The 19101-nt window shown below is 35.6% G+C and overlaps 1 protein-coding gene across 1 annotated transcript; it reads left to right on the forward strand.

The window, feature by feature from the left end:
- Positions 1 to 12032: 12032 nt before the first annotated feature.
- Smp_022070 (hypothetical protein) lies at positions 12033 to 18214 on the forward strand (the record flags this gene model as incomplete). Its single annotated transcript, XM_018795377.1, has 2 exons — positions 12033 to 12524; positions 18167 to 18214. 2 exons carry the CDS (start codon positions 12033 to 12035, stop codon positions 18212 to 18214), a joined length of 540 nt encoding a protein of 179 aa, XP_018649695.1.
- Positions 18215 to 19101: the final 887 nt, after the last annotated feature.

Raw genomic sequence — 19101 nt, forward strand, 5'->3', positions numbered from 1 at the left:
TGGTTTGTTGTCTCCCACAGTAACTTGTTGCTGATAGTGTCTGGCCAACGGATCTGAAGTATTTTGCGTGGACAACTGTTAATAAACACTTGTATCTTCTGGATAATGGCTTTCGTAGTTCTCCACGTCTCCGCCTCATACAGTAGAACTGTCTTGACATTTGTATTGAAAATTCTGAACATGGTGTTGGTTAACAATTGTTTTGAGTTCCAGATGTTCTTCAATTGTAGGTATGCTGCTCTTGCTTTGCCGATCCGTACCTTCACATCTGCATCAGATCCACCGTGTTCATGAGTGATGCTGCCTAGTTATGTAAAGGTTTCCACATCCTCCAAAGCTTCTCCGTCAAGTGTGATTCGATTGGTGCATAGTGTGTTGCATCAGAGAATCTTGCTTTTCCCTTTGTGTATGTTGAGACCTACTGCTGCTACACTGGTTGTCTTCTGCATTTGTTGTTGCGTGTATGATGGAAGAGCCAGGTCATCTACAAGGTCTAAATCGTCAAGCTGCATCCTAGCTGTCCATTGTATCCCGTGCCTCTCCCGAGATGTTGATGCCTTCATGATCCAGTCGATCACCAGGAGAAAGAGAAAGGTTGAGACTAAACGACCTTGCCTGACACCGGTCTTTACCTCGAATGAGTCGGTGAGTTATCCTCCATGAACGATTTGGCAGTTTAACCCACCATAGGAATTCAGTGTGATATTGACTATCTTCTCAGGCATGCCGTAGTGTTGAAGAAGCCTCCATAGTGTTGTCCTGTCTACACTGTCGAATGCTTTCTCAAAATCAATGAAGTTGATGAAGAGTTATGAATTCCATTCACTTGATTGTTCCAAAATGATCCATAGAGTTGCGGCTTGGTCTGTACACGATCGATCCTTACGGAATCCAGTCTGATGATCTATAAGTTTGGCGTCTACGGAGTCCTTCATTCTTTTTAACAATACCCTGTTGAAGACTTTTCCTGGTATTGAGAGAAGAGTGATCCTCTTGTAGATCTTACACTTGCTGAGATCGTCTTTTTGGCATTTTGTTCAGAAGTCCTTCTTTCTAGTCTGTTGCTACTTGTTCTTCATCCCAAATCTTGGGAGGTTCGTGGGCGCTAATTCATTGTCAATAATAATAATATATTCTGAAAATAATATTTACAGAATTCACACCAGTTTACAGGCATGATCAGTTTGATATTAACAGCAACATTTAATGTAGAGAACAAACATGAAATATAAAATTGTTTTATGTTTGCTGGTTCAGTAATTGATAAGTAGTTTATATATGGCATATATCACAGCAAGCCAATGCAACACCAGGGAACTTTTAATTTTTTCTTAAGTGGATAGCCTGATGATTTATGAACGTATTTCTTTAAGGTTATTTCCAGTGCCAGAACGAGTTATTGATAAATATCTACAACTAGAGAAAGTTAGATAAAAGCAAAGAACACGGAACAACAAAACAATGATTGCCACAATATGCCGGTCAGGTTACCACTGTTTATGTTAGATATTATTCAATGGGGCTGGTCGATTTAGGAGTTCCATGAAGTGCTCTACCCACCTGTTTCTTTTTTCTTCAGTGTTGGCAATTACTTTGCCTTCCTTGATTTTCACTGGTCGTTCTTGTTTATGACAATTTCCAGCGAGCTACTATCCTGATATTCTCAGACCAAAAAGGAGGCTTTAAATGTGGTTTAAGCAGTGACAAGGCTACAGAAATGTTTGTTTGGTGTAAAATTCCACATCGTTATCAAGCGCCAGTCGTTTAATTTGATTTAACATCCAAACAAGTCACTTAATCGGTTGTCCGCTGCCATAGTCTAGAGATGAAATTTCGGGTTGAAAGGTTGTGATTTTACAGAAAAATAGTTAAACATAACTAGCGACTACCAAGTTAGTGTTGAATATAATATGTTTCTCTTGAGAGCAAAATGCTTTCTAACAGTGCTATATTGTAATTTCAAGCTATTAATTACTTCTTGTCCCAAAGATGGTCGCGGGAGTGGTTTATATCAAACATATATAGCCAGTGTAAGTGAAAATATATACATGTTAAGGAGTACGAGACACATCGCAAATTTTAAAGCAAAATAGCAAAACGTGTCTGCATTATTTCCGGAATTTAGATAATTCAGTAGTTTTGACGGGTAGAAAGCCTATTATGACAGATAGTATAGGTCGGAAAAGGACCAGATTAAACATTAACTAGTGTAACCAATTCCAGAGTGCGTGATGCTGTTGACTTTGTCACTCAGTTGATTCAACCCAAATAAATATTTGACTCTAGCCATATGAGAGACCTGAAACAAACTTAAGATTGCAGAAACTGGATAGCTTAAAATCATCTTAAGTTTGTGGGCTTTTGTCATTGTTGTTTGGCAATAGAATTTGAAAGTCGAAAATTAGACAGGCAGTCCTCAGAAAAGAAGATGTCAAGGGAGAGTCCATAGTCTAAAATAAAGTAAAATGCTAGGCAAAGAAACAAGATGAAGAATTAGGCTCAGATAACTAGTCCTTGTTTTCAATAATTGACAGTTTATATATAATCATATCAATCAAGCCCCATGTTTGCTAGTGGTTGATACCTTAATAAACACGCCTATTTCACTGGAACATGTACATGCCACCAAAGCCCATCAGTCAACCATCACAGCTATTTGTCAATATAGATGACCAGTTATTAGTATCGATAGGTCTAGTAAGCCATGAGCACTAATCAATATTTAAATATGACAATACACCTGAGAACTAGTCAACAGACTAATAGAAAAATGGGTTAGCATAAGTAGAAACCAACCGATAAGGTTAAAGTGAATATGAGAATTGATGATAGCCTGCGTTATTATGGTATGGTTCAGTATTAGCACCTTTATCTCTGTTACCATAATAAAAGACCTAATCCCCCAAATTACAGATTTGTCATACTGTGATTACCTAATCTGTAGTGCCGTGCTTCGATAATAGTTCACTTCGATAACCGTTATTATACCGATCTTAACGGTGTATAAAATCAGAAGGCAAAAGGAAGCGGCAACTACATTTTTATCGATGAATGATGCAAATCAGAAAGCTGTGGGCACATGAGCAAGTGTAAGCGAGCGAAGCAAAGATGACGCATAGTGGAGATGGCTGAGAAGCCAACTCGCTATGAGCAAGCATTACTCAATATTTATAATCAGACAAAAATGAATGACAGACATATGATTGAATAGGATACGAAGGGTACACATATACGCTCATATAAAAGTATAGTCAAGGTTAATAAGCGAATAATTAACAAGACCAAAATATGACTCATAATGTATAGGAGAATTGGCTAGGCCAGTAACTAGAATGAAGTATATGGGCTTAACATGACAAACGATACCACATAGCCCCCTTGTAGAAAATAGCACATTTATAAAAAAATGTCTGTTTTCGAAAAATAACACTGAAGCGGCATGTGGGTAACGTCAAAATGTGGGAAAAAATGGTACAATATCTGATAAATTACAGTGTCATGTGAGGGGTGAGTGTATTAAACGAAAGTGTTATACTTATGTAAAAATGTAAATGAATATTCTCAAAATAAGGACAGAAATGGAAATGTTACCATGTGATTATGAGTACATTAGTAAGCGAACAAAAAAATTTAACATGCATTTATGTCGTGACTGTTTGGATGAGAAATAACAGGTTCGTATGAGCAATTCGAAATATCGTGAAAATAGAGTATAACAGTAATTGGTCTGTGGCGCCGATTGAATATGAGGATGAAGAACAGTGAAATATGATGTTCTGATAAGCCGCAGTCGAGTAAATAGCGTCGATTGGCGATGAGTGTATTCGAATTTACATAACTGAAGTTTATGTGGAATAAGAAATAATCCAGCCGTAGGATGATGACTGCATCAACAGGTGGTATTCATTGCTGTACTGCAATTGATTATGATAATAAAATGCGAAGTCAGTGTGCGTTGTCGTTCGCGTCGAATTATCGTTAAATACGTATTAGTAGGATGACCAGAGGAACAGGATAGTGACTACGGAGACGAGATACGCGGAGTTGTATTCCTTTTTGGTCTAGAAGCCTAGAGTGGTTTGTGTAGTTAGAGGGATATGCGCTCAACCTCGTTTGTTACGAAACCGTATTAAGGCACGATAAAAATACCAATACATATGATTATCGATGACGGCGAGTGAGACTGACTTGAATGTGACGAACAAGAGTGTATCTTTGAGAGACTAGCTCTAAACTCTATGTTCTTGTATACCATGCAATGGGAATAGAATATTAGTTGCAGTAATCGAATAGTGTTTATAGGTAATGGATGATGCAGCATTCAGTTATACATATGAATGAATAGATAATATGAACATAATCATTACTAATCAGCTGGTAATGCGGCGGCGAATACCTGATTTATGTATAAACATTAAAGTAGGGATCGTCGTGAAATAAAAATTGCTGAAGTTTGGTTTGGATTGTCGTTGAAAAAGTAGGAAATGACGATTGCTGAGTACCGATGAGATGAATGAATATTAGTTGCGTCGAGAACATAAGTTCCTACTATCGGAAGTGTGACTCCAAACTTATGTCTATGATAGAGTGCAATATTAGACCGAAAATGACATGAAAAAAAGTTGGAACGAACTCACTTGAATCAGGAAAATTTTACGTCATTGGATAATAGAAATAATCCAGTGAGTTTCGAATATCATAACGTGTAATGTTCATATAATTATAATTTGATCGATTAGTGAGTTGACTGAGTAAATGTCATAGTTTAATGTCAATACGAACAAAAATAATAATTCCACGTTAGATGATGATATGACATTATTGTAATAATGAGCATATGATGATTATTCGAATCATAACGGAATATGTCGTCGGCGGTTCTATTTTTGATTTGTGTTCGCTCGTTGCGGTTGCCAATTCTGTTGCGTGTTTCAAATACGGCTTGCCAATTATGTTGTGAGTCCGTACGTCGAGGTTGTCGATTCTGGTCCATGTTCGTTCGGCGAGGTCTCCAATTATGTTGCGGCGTGTTCGCATGTCGGGCTAACCAGTTATGTTTTGGCCTAAATCTGATTCCTTTTTGCTCGTATGAATGATTGTTTGTTGCTAAAATATACGTATTGTCTATCCTCGTATGTAATAAATGACTTGATCCGCGTCGGTTAATAACGGATTTAAATAAGTCAAATACGAGAATGGATTTAGAATACATATATTTTCTATACTCATTGATCTGGCCAGAGAATCAGAGTAATAAAGCGAATAAAAGCGAACGAAGCGAAAGTGACATGCAGTGGAGACGGCTGGGAAGCCAACTCGAGAGCGAAACAAAAATAATGCATATCGGAGATGGCTGGGAAGCCAACTCGCTATGAGCAAGCATTACTCAATATTTATAATCCGACAAAAATGAATGACAGACATATGATTGAATAGGATACGAAGGGTACACATATACGCTCATATAAAAGTATAGTCAAGGTTAATAAGCGAATAATTAACAGGACCAAAATATGACTCATAATGTATGGGAGAATTGGCTTGGCCCGTAGCTAGAATAAAGTATATGGGCTTAACATGACAAACGATACTACAAATCTATAAGATCTTATGTGGGAGTCACATTACTGTCTATGCTGCATCGTCTTATCCTGTATGCCATGTCATACCGATCATTGTTTACGCGTTCGCCATTTTTGACGTCCTCTGAGTGTTATATGCTGAATGTAAATCTTACGAATAATTTCATACTGGGCTTCGAAGATCGTGTAGTTATGATACAATACCACCACATAACCAAGTATTCTAGAGGAGCCGAAAAACTGGTCGATAATTCTTTTGTCAATACCACACTTAAAAAACTAATAATAGCTCGGCTATTCTCTTTAATTTTACATACTTCTAAGTCAGTTGATGAACAAAACATCATAAAACAAACAGTTTCACCGAGGAAATTTCAAAAAAGAAGTCAATCAACGGATATGTTGTAGATATACCTGACACTATTTGTGAATAGTTCAGCCAACATTTCTCGTGATTCCACATTACAGTAACGGAAATCTCCATCAATACGCACCCAATGTTGACAACTCATCATCTGTCCTCAATGGATTTTACATCTACCAGCATCAATCAGGCTGTCACTGCTTTGAAATTTTCTACGACGGTGGAGCTAATGGCATTTTTGAATCATCCCTGAAATACGGTCGTTGAGAATTCCTCTCTGTTTAAAACAGTCCAACCCTTCTATGAACTATGGAGCCAATTCATCTGTATGGGAAAGATCGTTTATCATTCGTAGATTCAGAACGGGGTCACGTGGCGACATTGGAAGCTATGCTGACAAAAGTGGATTTATTCATATTGACCATTGCCTTGACCTAAATCTGACTATAGAGTAACATTCACTGAAACCTCCCAACACAGTTTGTGACATGGGTTTGAGATACAGAAACGATCTGAACATTTCCGAGCATATTACATCTTAAGTATCTAAAGCTAGGGAGCTCATTGGATTCACAATGGTAGATTTCAGTAACATCAAATCTAGACTATTGTTATATAAAAAGGTATCATGGAATTTTCGAATATGACATTCTAGTTAACATCAATATCAGACGATTTATTGAAAATTGACCCTCAAATGACCCATGCAAATAGAAATTGGAAGATTATTCTCTCGGATCATTTAGGACATTCCTGCACACTATTCTAAACTATTACCGCATAAACTTCTAAATCTATCGTCATATCTTACTACACACATTATCGTTTATTCTTATTCTATTTCACAAACATGTTTTGAATTATTCTACCCGGTTAGCGTTTTTTTAACGAGTTAGTTTTCTACGTGATGGGGTCGCTAACCGAATTCCCAACCCTCCTCCTTTATCCGGGTTTGTGACTGGCAGTAGCCCCTGGAGGGGCTACAGGTGGAGTTTCACAAACATGCTCATTAAATTACTAACACATTTTTCTCTCCTTCCTTCCTTTTTTCCTCCATTTCAACTTAATATTCTTCTAAATACTGAAGGACCTGTTTAAATACGATGAACATTATGTACACATTATTGAAACTTGCATATAATTGGATTTGTGAAGAAATATGAAATGGTTTCCTTACAACACTTATGTACCAATAAACTGTTTGCGAATATTAATGCTAATATTCAAACATTGTTGTTATGATGTGTGGCCTGTCCGGATGCCCTGTTTATATATGACGCGATGTTTCCCGCCAGTTGGAGAGCAGTGATTTATTGATCGAACGAGTGATACACGGAAACCTGTACGAGTAGTCTAGAGCACTTATTGGTCCTGCTTCTGCTTAGCCCAACCAGTTAAGTTCAGAACACCAATAACAGCCTCTGCAATATGAATCATTATTCTCAAACATACTGGGTTTATATACCAATCAAACAGACCACATCGTACCATAAAATAGAAAATAACATTTGGACAAGATTTGGCCAAATGTGGCTGTGAATAGGGAGGAACAGTAATTAATAGACTGGGTGTAACTCAGGAATGGTGAATCGTATAATAATAGTTCATAAGTCAAAACAAAGCTTTCAGTAAAAGGAACATGAATATGAATAGTTGAGTTACTTAGCAATTATACAATAGGAAATATACATATCATATTGGTCCATAAATAGTTCTCAAAAGTTACCATTCATAATTCTCTTCGGGATATAACAATTGGATTCAGTGAATGAGACTTCATTTTAGAGTGTGTTCAATAAAGCTAATAAAGTCGGCACCAATGTCAAAGACTTAAAGAATTATTAATTTTGATGCCAGTATCTGGTATCAAATTAAACTTATCTTAGCGTTTGTATCATCCATCTCTCCTCGAATCAAGTCACATCACATTTTGATTGAGATCATGAATCGATGAATGTTAGATCACCATTAGAAACCTGAAGGCATTGGACGGCCGTTTCGTCCTAGTATGAGACTCCTCAGCAGTGCTCTTCCACGATCCCGCACGCAGGATTCGAATCCAAGACCTCCGGTCTCGCGCGCGAACGCTTAACCACTAGATCATTGAGATGCCCAGTGGTGTTAATGTCTAACATCAAATAATCCACGAAATTGTGCGGCCATCTTCCATTGTCTGAGGTAGATACCTGTCTCGACCTGACATGGATTAGCTCCCCTAGTCACGACTGAGGAGTTTCATACTAGATTTTCAATGGTGGTCTAGCACTCATAGATTCATGATCTCGATCAAAAGCTTAAGAATCTCCAAAACCCCACACTGATAATCACATCAGTTTGTTAGGTTTATCATCAGCAAAGTTAAAATCAGTTTTATTGATTTATATGAATGTTAATTTAATATTTTTCATAGGAATTTTTGGAAGAACCCTCCCACAATGTGAGCGACCGGAAAGTGATAACTTCCATCGTGTCTCTAACAGGACTGATGATATATATATATATATAAATGAAGTCGTTGTAAAGGATTTCTTCGTTGAATAAATTGTCTTATGATTTAATGTTTATATTCAAAATATATATACAACTTTCAGAAATTAGGTTGACTACTACATGCGACAGGGATACTCAACAATCACTAATAACAGTTTTTAGCAGGAACTTTGATGAACTCTCTTTAAGAATATGTACCAGGAATCAAACATTCATAAAACTAACTTTGGCGGTAATCTTTAGAGGTGAATAAAGTAAAATGTCCATAGTTATATATACTATTGGTCTATTTGTCTCTACTGTATTAATGATTGGCTCATTAAACTTGATAATGATTGGTCAAAAAAAAACAAACATATTTAGCCTTAGGTAGTTGTAATTTGATTAGTATGGTGTATAAGCATACATTATTATGATGGTAAGTCTGAATACTTTTTTTGTTTATGAATGATTTCGTTCAATTAAAACATAAATTTTAATCAACCAATTAGTTGGCTATGCAATATTAACTATTTAGAATGAATTTAATAGTTGAGTTCATGAGTTAATTGAAGCTAGATCACCATGGAAAACCTGAAAGTGCTGGGCTGCTGTTTCGTCCTAGTATAGAACTCCTCAGCAGTGTGAATCCACCATTCCGCCTCGCAAAAATCGAACCAAGGACCTATTGGTTTCACGCGCGACCGCTTAACCTCTAGACCTTTGAAATGGCCGGCATCCAATGGTGTTAATGTCTAACTTCAACCATTCCACGAAATTGAGCAACCGTCCACCATTGTCTTCAGTGAGTTACTATCTCAAAACAGATTTGGTTGAACTCCACTAGTCACTGCTTCTCACTAAAACTCCAGGAAATACCTCATCGAGCCAGTCACTAGTGAGCATATGATCATTATCAGAAGGGATTTTGTGGAGATTTTTAGTAATTTTATGGAGCACTGCTGAGGAGTCCCACAATAGGACGAAACGGCTATCCAGTGATTCTAGGTTTTCCATAGTGACCCAGCTTCAATTGACTCATGAATTCAACTGTAAAACTACTGAAAATCTCCAGGAAACCGCTTCTGATGTAGTTTATTGTTTGCAATTATTCGATTTACTAATCTAATTGAGGATGATTAAAGATCAGAGGAAGCTGAACAGTTTTTTTATTTATTTGGTGGTCTTAAAATCACACTATGTGCTTAGTATCAAGTGGATACAACATCAAAGCCAAAACATTCAGATCTTAAAACTATCATGTTATAAATGAATCAACAGTCAAGGAAAAGTATAACAATTCATAAACTTCAAATCAAGTTAGTGCTCTTGATAACACTAACATCATAGATTGTTATCAATACTCTCCCTTTTTATTAATTTCCAAGTGGGAATATCAACAAATCCTTCTTGAAATAAGTAAATAATGAGATGGTGGAGATTCGTAGCTCAGGAGGATGATTTTGATTCACTTCTACCCGAAGTTTGTGCTGATGATGATGTCGTTCAAAAAGACAATAAAAGCTCCACTACCAAACCATCCAGCTTAGAGATCAAAACTTCATCAAAATCATAAGTAAATAATACATCGATGAATTTAATTTATCTGTCAGATAAATAAAGAAGCGAAAGGTACTGGGTTCGAGTCCCAGAGTGAACATCAACTCTGAGATGCAAGTCCATCCAGCTGACGAGTCCCAATTAGGACGAAACACGCGTCAAACTGGATTCCACTGCTAGTCACTATCCATCTTTGCTTACAATGCTTGTGAATTCAGGCTATATGGAGGCAATACGCACAGTATGCACATATGCCAATTAGAGACTGACCAGTTGCAGTCCGAAAAGCATCAATGGGAAGATTCAAACAAACAATACTAAATGAATTTAAATATCATAAATAGTTTATGGTGAGACCATTATTTCCTGTAAAGTGGACCAAATTGAAAGTGAGAACAAGTATCAACTGATTACAATTAAAAAGGATCTTATTACATCATAACTTCCTTGAAAAGGTTTGGATCAGATTGCTAGGTGAAACGTTGAATTTACTTCAAATTCATTCTTGAGATTTTACAAAAATATATTCTTGCTATTGAATGTCTCATATCAACTCGGAGTCTGAATACTGTGAAACTATTCAATCTAGAATGGCTTTACGCTACTCGTTGGATGGAAAATGCTGGTTGGCAGCCCATGATCCTCTACGAGGGCTAACAGGCATATGTTTGTAAGTAGGTGAACATAGATTAATAATAATTGGCAATAACATAAGTTGAAAACAGTCTGTTAGAAATAAGGTTATGAATTTATTTAAAAATTAGGTCCAAAAGGTACTTATCTAACTGCTACTTTACAAAACAGAAAGGACATATAATTCTGATGCGCTCAAAAGCGGAGTGAATGAACGTAAAAGAATACCTAAGGAAGAACGGATGTTCGAAGACCTTTGTTAGGAAATATATGAAAAGTAAGAGGAAAATGCCTAAAGAAACGAAAGTAGACAAGAAACCTAATTTTACTTAACTTAGATTCAAAGGTGACGATGTTGTAGAGAAAATTATTAGAAGATTAATATTGACAGTGACTAGAATGTATCCTGCGATCAATGTGATGATTACTTACTTACTTACTTACGCCTGTCACACCTCGTCGAGGAGCATAGGCCGCTCACCAGCATTCTCCATCCAACTCTGTCCTGAGCATTCCTTTCCAGTTCTTTCCAGTTAGCATTCATCCTTTTCATATCTGCTTCTATTTCCCGGTGTAATGTGTTCTTTGGCCTTCCTCTTTTCCGCTTCCCTTCCGGATTCCAAGTAAGGGATTGCCTTGTAATGCACTTTGGTGATTTCCTTAATGTATGTCCGATCCACTTCCAACTTGTTTTCCTAATTTCCTGTTCATCTGGAAGCTGGTTTGTTCTCTCCCATAAAACGCTGTTGCTGATAGTATCCGGCCGGTGAATGTTGAGTATTTTGCGTAAACAACTGTTTATAAATAATTGTACCTTCTTGACGATGGATGTAGTAGTTCTCCACGTTTCAGCTGGAGAACTACTACATCCATCGTCAAGAAGGCATAAGTATTTATAAATAGTTGTCTACGCAAAAATGTGATGATTACCTTGTATGAAATAATGTTTTCTTCAGTACAATCAAAGATCAATATATATCCTTTTAATGTTACCTCCAGCTGGAAATACAATACTTGCCAACGCAGTTACATTATTAGAAAAGAAAAAGGGTCAACGTTAGATTCCAAGAAGAAATCCGGAAAAGTATCAGATCAATGAGATTAAGATCTTTTAGCAATGTTATTGTAAAATATCTCTTTGACACAAGACATCGAGTTGGTCGACAGAAATCTTTCAGGTTCATCAGTAGGCAGTCAAATTCCAGGACCGATAAGTACTCTAGACTGTTCGTACGGTTTCCCTTATGTCCCTGTTCCAATCGATAATTCACTTCTCTCTGATTGGCGGTCTTACCTCGTTATACGTTAACAGAGCATCCACTAGGTCACAAGTTATAACATAAGTGTATAATGTTTCTCAATGAATGGCTTTTATAAACTTCATCATGAAGTGATTTATTTTTGGATTTCAGAATCTGTACTGTATGAAAACACAGAATAATCTACTTCCTCTAAATGAACCTGATGAGTTATCGAAAACTGCTGAAATTCCATTAAATGAACAAAAAGTTATCCCAACGCATCATTTACATCCTTTGACTTCACCATTGAATAGAAATCCATGTCACGTTATTTATGATGGTGTACAAAGTGATTGTTGTATATGGTCACCTGATCCTCTAATCAATGGTCCTGCAAGATGTGGTTGTTTCATGGCTACTATTCTAGCTATATTCAGTATTATATTATTACTTATTGGGATAATTTTAACTATACTACACTATGTCATCGGTATGGAATTTTATACAGTTAATCGTGGTCAAACTGTTGGTCCATTATTATTAGGCCTTACAATTATACCTCTTATATTTATGATCTACTTCATATGTATAGCTAAGCATAAAATAGCTGATTATTTTGAACAGTTAGCATTGAATTATCGTGCCAAAGAACGAACAGCTTACAGACAATATCAGGTAATTCTGTTCATTTTGTTTTAATTGTTGTGTTTAAAATCATAAATAGCGAGATAATTTTGTTTAGTTGAAATAATGAGTCCATTGAAGCTAGACAACTATGAAAAACCTGGAATTACTGGACAACCGTTTCGTCCTAGTATGAGACTCCTCAGCAGTGCACATCCACGATTCCGCCTTGAGAAATTCAAACCCCGTGGAACTATCGATCTCGCGAGTAAACGCCTAACTTCTAGACCACTGATAATAACAAATTATCGAAAAGATTTCAGTCACACATTACAACACTAAAATACATTTTGACAACAGGGAATATACTACTCTTCATACTGAAATGTTGATAGAACGAAGATATCTATTAATAATAAAAAAATGAAATGTTTACCAAACGTTTCATAAATAGCCTAAATCAATCATAATCTTACTTACTGGGGCTAAATACTAAGATGGTCAGTACCTCGATTCTAGCCCATTTACTCCATGCAGGTCATACAGTCAGTGTAAATCAATTATATACAGTAATCTCTAATCTAAGTAGTTTCTTTGTTGAAACTTGTCGGACTCTGAATCTTCTAATACTGTAGTGATGAAGAACACTAGTGGGGAAAATCGAATATATTTAACCACAACTTACAGACTACCTCACTAAAACCTGATAACCATACATCAGAAAGTTATTTACAAAATAACAATCAATTGTCTCAATCTTAACTGTTCTTTCTGCAAATATCAATCCATCTTCTCTAATTTCATTGTTCATGCATTTTCCTACCAATTGCGCTTCGTTCCCGTTCTTTCCTTATCGATCTTCTTCCAAAATACATTCAATGTCTGATCATCACCATATACTACTTATGTGGATATAAGTAGACCACACCACAATACCTATATGAATTAACAAAATATAAGCAAAACAGAACTTCTGCTACACAGACAATATGTTCAATTATCCGTAGCATCTTAAACAACTTAAGGACCAATATTGTCAACATTTATCCTAATTATAGGATGTTGTAATTTGAAAAGTGTATAAGAAACCTTTCCTCTTGTAAATAATAAATATATATAGTTGAAATCATGAGTCAATTGAAGCGAGACCACCGTGGAAAACTTGGAAGCACTGAATGGCCGTTTCGTCCTATTCTGGGACTCCTCAGCAGTGCGCATATATATTTTTGATATCCCTATGAACATGTAATTCTAACGTTTCAAAATTAAGTGTAATTTAATTGTAATTCAGTAACTTGAATCTGTCTTAGATATTATTATGTAGTGCTGTGTTTCGTTAATCGTTCACCTCGATAACCGTTATTAATACAAATCTTAACGGTGAATAAAGTCAGAAGGCAAAGAGAAGCGGTAGCTACAGTATAATGTCAAATAACGCAGGCCAGAAAGTTATATGCACATGAGCAAATATCAGCGGGCGAAGCATAAACGACACGCATTGGAGATGGTGGGTAAGCCAACTCGCTTTAATCAAGCGTTTATCAATATTTATAGCCAGATATAAAGAAATGACAGACATGTAATAAATAGGATAAGAAGTGTACACATACATACGCTCATATAAAAAATAGTCAGGGTTGATAAGTGAATATTTGTCTGTACTTCTTCAGAGTAATAGTCAAAATCAAGATCATCAAAGAAATATATAGAGCGTTTAACAATCAAATCAAATCTATACTGTGATAATTCAATCATATTTACATGTTGACTCTGTTAAATAGGTTTACGTGAGTCAGTTACATGCGAATCATGTGGGAAGTCCACGATGTGAGATAGTAACTCACTGAAGAAAATTGTGGATTAGTTGAAGTTAGGCATTAACACCGTTAGATGCCGACCAGCTCAATGGTCTAGGGGTTAAGCGCTCGCACGCGAAACTGATAGGTTCTATATTCGAATCTCTCGGGGCGGGATCTCGGATGTGCACTGCTGAGGAGTGTTATACTAGGACGAAACTGTCGTCCAGTGATTCCAGGTTTCCAATGGTGATCTAGCTTCAATCGGCTGATGAATTCAACTATTAAATTACTATAATATTATCCTTAAAACCCCTCTCTGAGAATAAATGACTGAATGAATTGTGTGTATATGTGTATGTATGCGTAAGATTGACTTACTAACACTTAATATTAGGTGCTAAATTTGTTTTCACATAAAGGAATGAATAAAATAAAAGTTGAAGGTTGAAAAATTATTTCTGAATTATTAGTGTGTATGTAAAATGAGAATCATCATATTTCAGTCAAAATAACATTGTATATGAAATGAACAGATTGGATCGAATTACTTGTTAACGAATATTTGTCAAGTAAATACTAGTTGAATACCATCCTTTCGGTTCAAGCTGTTCTTATTAGCCTATATATATAGTACTTCTGCTGTCAATCGTTCTTTATGAATGTTAAAACCTTTCTGAAGTATTCTGATCCCTTCAAAATTAATCTCGTGTCTTGTTTTCAACGCATGTAACGCTATCATTGACTTATTTTCAAGTTTCTTTAGGTCAACCGAAGGTTTAGGAACATTTTTTAAACATTGTTTGTGTTCCTTCAACCTTACATTCAATTTTCTGGAAGTTTCTCTCACATAAGTTGCATAACGATCATGACAGTTGATCTCATAGACAATATTCTGTTGTTCGTCTTTTAGAAATCTATCCTTAATCTACACTAATGCTAATCTTATGGTGTCACATGCCCGAAAATACACTCTTATATCATCTTCGTTTATAATCCCCTTGATTTCTCTCAATGTTTCATCACGGTATAGCATGACCACGGTGAACTTCCAATCTTTGAGTATACATTCTAGTTTAGGTTTTCTTTCATTTCTAATAATCTTCTCTAAAAAACTCTTTGAGGTAATTGTTATCCCTAAGCGTAGACATAACTCTATTCAATTCAACCTGTTGATCTTTCTTATCCGTAACGTGATTAATACTTCTGTTCATTAGATGTTTTACAACTGTGACTTTCGTACAAAACTCATGAGCCGAACCATAGTCTAAGTATCTCTCAGAATGTGTTAATTTCATGAATACATTTATTTTCAACTTATTATTATTATGTCTTCGTTCAATCAAACAATCAAATACTTCGTCTAAACTACTCCATTTAATGATGATTTTGATTATTATCCTGAAGAAGTTCAGATAAGTGTGTTGGACGAAACTTTGGAATTACTTAAATTTCAATCGCTGAGATTATTTCAAATATAATTGTTACGTCCTTGATCTGTCTACCCACTTTCGTGCCGAGGATAACTTGTCTAATGTAGATTAAGACCTTGACCTCATAGGCTGACTGGCTTAACCTTGAGGCTTGTATGTGTGAGTTCAAAGTAGGGTAGAGAGAAGAAAACTATCTTATCACCTGATTGCCTAACAAGCACGCGCGCGAGAGAAGACAAGACAACTGGAACACTAATCGATTTATTCCAAAATCCGATCTGGTACCCGAATTCCAGATTAGTGTAAAAAGATACATGAATAAATAGATGACTAACCTGACCACAAAGTACAACAATTAGGGAAATACAATTATGTGTAAAACTGGGAGATTACAGTAGAAAATAGAGTACAAAAGGTAACGTCTAAATTATAATAACTTTGGAACAGAAAAGACTATGACAATGAATCATATATCAAACGAAAGCTTATGATCTGTAGAATAGACTAGGGACAAAAGTAAATGTTACTCTTGTACAAGCTTTGAATTAAATGAAATAACATCCCCAAAAGTAACTTCCGTAGTTTGTTAAGGCTTCTTGTTTCTCTGTTCACATCAATAATTTTCATATATTAATAATATTATCATTATTATCAACCTTATAAAGACATATGGAATCTAATTTAGGGTTCAACACTTCTTACTTTGCCCATATATCATTCTATGTATAATGTTATCATAGACTAAGTAGTTGAATTAACTTGTATCTATATCATCTATATTCATTTTAATTATTCATCATATAATTTGAATTAGTCTATAAACGGATTCAAGATGATATTACACATTAATCATTTCGACACTCAAATTTATTTGTTTTAATACATAAATAATGGTACAAAGGGGGCACCGAATACATATGCCTCACACAAGTCACTTGATTTGTGTGTGGGATGTGATACTGCCCGAGTGCAAAAACCAAAACAGGTGGTTTTCTTAGAAGGCCACACCCGGAGCCCTCGACCTAAAGGTCTAATTCACAAGACAGTGGAGCAACGTCAGGAGATGCAGTCACATGGTAGTCGATCACCAACAACAGGTTCATACGCGATTTGTTTTCTTAGAATCCTAGAGCCCATATGCACCAACGGTTTGGAATCAGGGTTTTCCAACTCCTGTAGGTGAACCCTCTGTGTTCACCTGCCCGATTAAAGCACCGAACATCCGTATTCGGTCCCCTCAATTTCGTAAAAAACACACCCGCCACGAGAAGGCATTAAGTAGGACTTCCATAGCAGTGGTTGTATACGCGTGGCCATGTGAGAGCATTTCGAGAGAGAGCTGACTCTCCCCACCGACTTTTGAATATAAAATAATGACATGAATACAATAATAAAGCAATAGGTAAATAATGAAATAATGAAAAGTTATATACAAATAAGAAGTATAGGACGGTGAGACTATAATTTATATATAACCTTTGAGCAACGCTAAAGTGATATTAAGAATGTCCACGTACTTACCAATGTTGAATCAGCATTATAAAACAGTTTGAAGAATAAGGATTATGATTTACAGTCGATAGTTAAGGTTAGGAATTAGTGTTTTGTCCCGTGGAGAGTTATGAATGGTAACTTTTGAGGACTATTTATGGACCAATATGATATGTATATTTCCTATTGTATAATTTTTAAGTAGCTAAAGTATCCATATTCGAGTCCCTCTTATTATAACCTTCTTTTTGACCCATACACTATTATTATGTGATTTACCATTCCTGAGTTATGCCCAGTCTATTAATTACTGCCTTCCACATTCACAGCCACATTTAGTTGAGTCTTGTCCAAATGTTATTTTCTATTTTATGGTACAATGTGGTCAGTTTGTTTGATATATAAACCCAGTATGTTTGAGAATAATGATTCATATTGCAGAGGCTGTTATTGGTGTTCTAAACTTAACTGGTTGGGCTAGGCAGAAAGCAGGACTGATAAATACTCAAGACTGCTTATACAGCTTTTATGTATCATTGCTCTGATCGATAATTCACTCCTCTCCGATTGTCGGGACTTATCACCTCATATATTAAACAGGGCACGCACGCATATACTCGATAAAACAATTAGATTTATAGTTTTCATCATGAACTGACATCAGTCAAAATGTTATTTAAACGAATGAGTAAATAAATTACGTGCCGAAATCCAAGACCTGTTATCCTAAATCTGATTGGTTCTTTCATAAATTATAGTCTCATCTTATGGAACTATCTGGGTCATATTAATGAATGTTCTTCATAGCTAAGTCAATATCATCCTGTAAACTGTACAAAAAATAAACAGTACGGTAATTGGAATAACAACAGTAATGAATGCTTCAATAAGAATATACATATGTCTATATATAATGTCCATTGTTTTAATATGTTATAGCCTTTCTATCAAATTGTTCTTTATATTATTTCAGGCAGAATTAGCACGAAGTTCAATTGGACTACAAAACTCATCTAGATGAAATTCATAAAACAAGAGTGGGGACAATCGAATGTATTACAGATGTATAGCAAATTACAAATTATCTTACTAAGATCTGATAACCATACAGTAAACAGTTAGTTTACAAACTATCAATCAATTATCTTAATCTTGACTGCTCCTTCTGCAAATATAAGTCCATCGTCTCTGATTATTATTGTTCATGCATTTTCATACTGATTGCTTTTCATTTTCTGTTAGTTCCTTATCGATCTTCTGCCAAAATACATTCTATGTCTGACCATCACCATATACTACTTATATGGATATAATAAGTAGACCACACCACATATTGAATGAATTTATCTTATTCAACATTTAATCTTTATAAAATTCATTTAAATGTGGTTTTATAATCAACAATCATTAACTGTAAAAAACATTATTGTAACTATGTCGATTTAGTTTCTTGTAAATGTGTTAGTATGTTTACATACTTTTGTGTTATCAACCCCCCCCCTTATCTATCATCATGTATATTGGTAACTAATATATTTTGTAATATGATTAAATGTAATTAGATATACGATTTAATCCTCTATTATTCAATACTGACATACTTCAATGATTTCAATATATCCACCGCTCTTTTACTCAAATAAATTTGGAACAAGTAGGATACTATATAAGATGGTGGTTGGAGGTGGCCAACAGGAAACCCTGGACCCCGTGTTCCGTGCTACTTGGCACTTGTCAGCAATGTGTACCTGTAACCTTGAAGGAACTGGTACTCCCTGACAGATTCGATCCTGTGTTACCCAGCTTCACATTCAGAGACGTTACTACTGAGCTATCCGGTACTTTATATATTTTCTTGATTATCCCAATTGTAAAGATCGTTTCTGAGTCAAAATATTATGTTTTTTC

This window comes from Schistosoma mansoni, chromosome 2 (assembly GCF_000237925.1).
Source record: "Schistosoma mansoni strain Puerto Rico chromosome 2, complete genome".
Lineage (NCBI taxonomy): Eukaryota > Metazoa > Platyhelminthes > Trematoda > Strigeidida > Schistosomatidae > Schistosoma > Schistosoma mansoni.